Here is a 3,387-nt window from a genome sequence, read left to right on the forward strand (position 1 = left end):
CTGTTTCAAACTCAATGTTTTGACATATCTTGTTCTTACATACAAAAATAAAAAAAATATTTTATAAAAAACTTACTTTTTTTTTCTATCTTAAGGAAATTCATGATTTTCATACGGAATCTCTTCTCTCGGTTTTTCCGAGGGAAGCAATCTTTATGCCATTTTACTCAGAATTTTTTACAACAAAAATAATGTTTAGGTGAAGAGGTGAGATTTCACCTTTTTTTTAACCTAATTTTCAACCTTCTGATATTTCATGAAATTTTCACAACTTAATACCAAATAATGTTTAGGTGAAGAGGTGAGATTTCACCTCTTTTTTTTCACCTAATTTTTCACCCCAGTTGATTTTTATGAAAATTTTTGAAACTCAACGGTTTGACACAACGCCCTAAAAATTATTTACTCAGAATTTATTGACTGAATTCAATAAAAATATATTTTAGGTGAAGAGGTGAGATTTCACCTCTTTTTTTCACCTCATTTTTCACCTGTTAATTTTTATAAGCGTTTTACATGAATTTGTTATTATTGATGTATATTTAAATCCTAAACATTTCGTAGCTTCTTATTTCTTCTGTCAGTACATCGAATGTTTTAAAAACGATACCGAAAGTTTCTTTATACTTCTTCTGGAGCGTCAGATGAAGGAAATCTTCTGCTGCTTGGGATAGTTTTGTTCAGAAATGTTAACATATCCATTTTATCTCTCTTGCTGGCTTTTTCTGCTTCTTTCTTTAAGTCTGCATGAGTCGTTCCATTTCGCATTTCTTTCCATCTCTGTTGACTGAGTAGTTATATTTTCTATTGCTGCTTTACATTTTTGAACATTGCCGGTTTCATTTTGCATTGTACATTGAAACCTTACCTTGCAAGTACGACTAGGCACAACGTCAATGGTTTTCTTTAAATCTGAAGCAGTTTGGTCTTATTTTTCTTCCATACCTTACCTCTTCTATCGTTTATCTCTTTAATTTCCCAAAACTTTTGCAACTAATTGAAACAAGGTTGTTCGTAGGTCTTTAAAACTCCCCAGATTTATATATGTCAGAGATGTTCTTATATACCATATTCGCAGTCTTTGTCCATGACTTTGTGGTTGCAATGATGAAACCAAGGAATTCATAATTTACCTTTCGTATGAACTTCTTTATTTCTACCGAGTCAGTGGTTTCACTTCAATTTCGTCGATTCAGGAATAAGTTAGTTTTGTATTGTTGGATTCAGGTAGTTTCAGGTAGATGTGTCAATACATATTGCTGCATTCATAAAGATGTACTGTTCATCTGTTTCATCCTGTGGCGGTACAGTTTAATATAGATGTTAAACAATTCCTGCTTTATCTTCTGATTTTTGTTCGAAAAGTATATGAAGAAGGATGAAGTTTTTTCATCTTACCACATAGATGTTGGAATTCATAAAACTAACAGAGTTTGGTGAAGTTGTTGCTAACATGTTCTTACAATAAAAATAAAAAAAATATTTTATAAAAAAACTAAAAATATATTTTATTCATCTAAGGAAATTCATGAAAATCAAGAGGGTGAAAAAACAAGGTGAAAAAGAGCGTGAAATCTCACCTCTTACCTAAACATTATTTTTGTCTGATTTACGCTCATTACGATGAAATCATGACAAACATTTACGAAGAAGTTTTGACAAAAACATTTACGAGAAATTCATGAAAATTCATGAGGTGAAAAAAGAGGTGAAAACAGGTGAAATCTCACCTCTTCACCTAAACATTATTTTGCTGAATTCAGCAACAAAATGAACGAGGTCAGGATGTATGTAAATACCTTTGAATTCATTCCATAACACCCCTTTGTAAGCTCATAAAATCTTGTTTTGAGGTCGAGCCACTTTTGGCTCCACCGTATTCTTTCAATCAAAACTCAAGAATTTCCTGCATCGAATTTTGTATAAAAAGCACCGCTGTTTTCCGGCGGGTTGGTATATTCTTCACAAAAATGCCTTAAAATACTCTTCCAGGACTTATTTTCCAACAACCTTCTAAGTCTTTCCTAAACTGCTGACACATATTTGTTGCATTTATATAACCATCCTTGTCTCTACGTAAGACTTCAATACCGTTGTAAGTGCCTTTTGTGAATGTTTCGCCATTAGATTTGTTCGTGAACGTTTTTGCTTCGACTGTCATACTTGTTCTTACAATAAAAATAAAAAATATTTTTTTAAAAAAACCAACTTTTTTATTTTATTTCGGGAAAATTCATGAAATCAAGAGGTTAGAAACGTGTTAGAAAAACGTGTTAGATCTACATGCTAACATAAACATTATTTTTCAATACTTTTTCAGCACTTTTCCGTAGTTATATATGAAAGACAATTCGAGATAAAGTCATAGTACAATGGTATAATATGCTGCACACCGTTTGTTGTGAACCAGAACTTGAAAGTCAGAGAAACTGTTACTAGGTGGTTCGTAGAATTTAGAGGTAAGGTTCATAAAGTCCTTAGCAATACATAGAAAACTATTGTTGCTTGAACTGAAACTTGCATGACACATAACATTTTGAGGGTCGAACACGTTTCTATAAACTGTCCAATTTGCTGGTGGACGTATAAATTTAAAACGGACCGTCAGGTGGTAATGGTTCGTTCTGGTTTAGTAACCGAAGAAATTGTGCCCAAGAACGTTTGTCTACCTCCCAAATAAAAACTGTGTACTTCTTGGAGGGTTATTTTCAATCCTTTGAAATGAAACTGTGGAGTTCATCTTGTCATATTCTAGCTTCAGATAGTACGTTCCGTTTAGTAAAGAGTCGTATTTTTTCTTGAAATTCCCAGTAGTATTTGTTTATTTGAGTTTGAAAGTCATTTAGAGTTTTTTCAAGACTTTCGTCTGAACGAAACTGTAAAGTTTCCTCATTTCGTCAAATTTGTCTATTAGACCATCAGAACCTTCATACTGCCCATGAAAATATACTGCGAACATAAATGCGGTTAGTTCTTTTTGAAAACAAAACTCTTCTAAATCCTATTGCCTTTGCATCTGAAGGACTTTGAAGCCAACGAATTGGATAGTCAAACCTGTAAGCTCCGGATGAAATTTCTTCATCTGATATTGTCCTACCAGCGTTTGTAAAGATTATAGTCTCTAACGGTTTGTATCTGCTACTTTTGTTCTTTGTTTTTCAACCTGAAACATTTAATATATGTAAAAATATATTGTTTTAAAATTGTATGCCATTTCATATTCTCATCTAACAAACATGTTGTCTGACTGCTTGAGGGTTAGGTTGGTACCATTCAAAATTTTAACACTTGCAATTCCTTCAATTGCATTCAAAAATGTCTGATTCGGAGTCAAACATTTGTTCTTCTCTTTGTAGTCTTGAAAGCGTCAAGAAGTTGTGCGGCTGT

At 32.7% G+C, this 3,387-nt stretch overlaps 1 pseudogene across 1 annotated transcript, besides 1 other annotated feature; it reads right to left on the reverse strand.

Moving 5' to 3' along the window:
• Positions 1-3,387: part of a mobile genetic element that runs on past both edges of the window.
• On the reverse strand, positions 2,306-3,172 carry TVAGG3_0019820 (annotated as a pseudogene). Its single transcript has one exon. A coding segment is annotated over exon 1 (867 nt).

This window comes from Trichomonas vaginalis, chromosome IV (genome assembly GCF_026262505.1).
Source record: "Trichomonas vaginalis G3 chromosome IV, whole genome shotgun sequence".
Classification (NCBI taxonomy): domain Eukaryota; phylum Parabasalia; order Trichomonadida; family Trichomonadidae; genus Trichomonas; species Trichomonas vaginalis.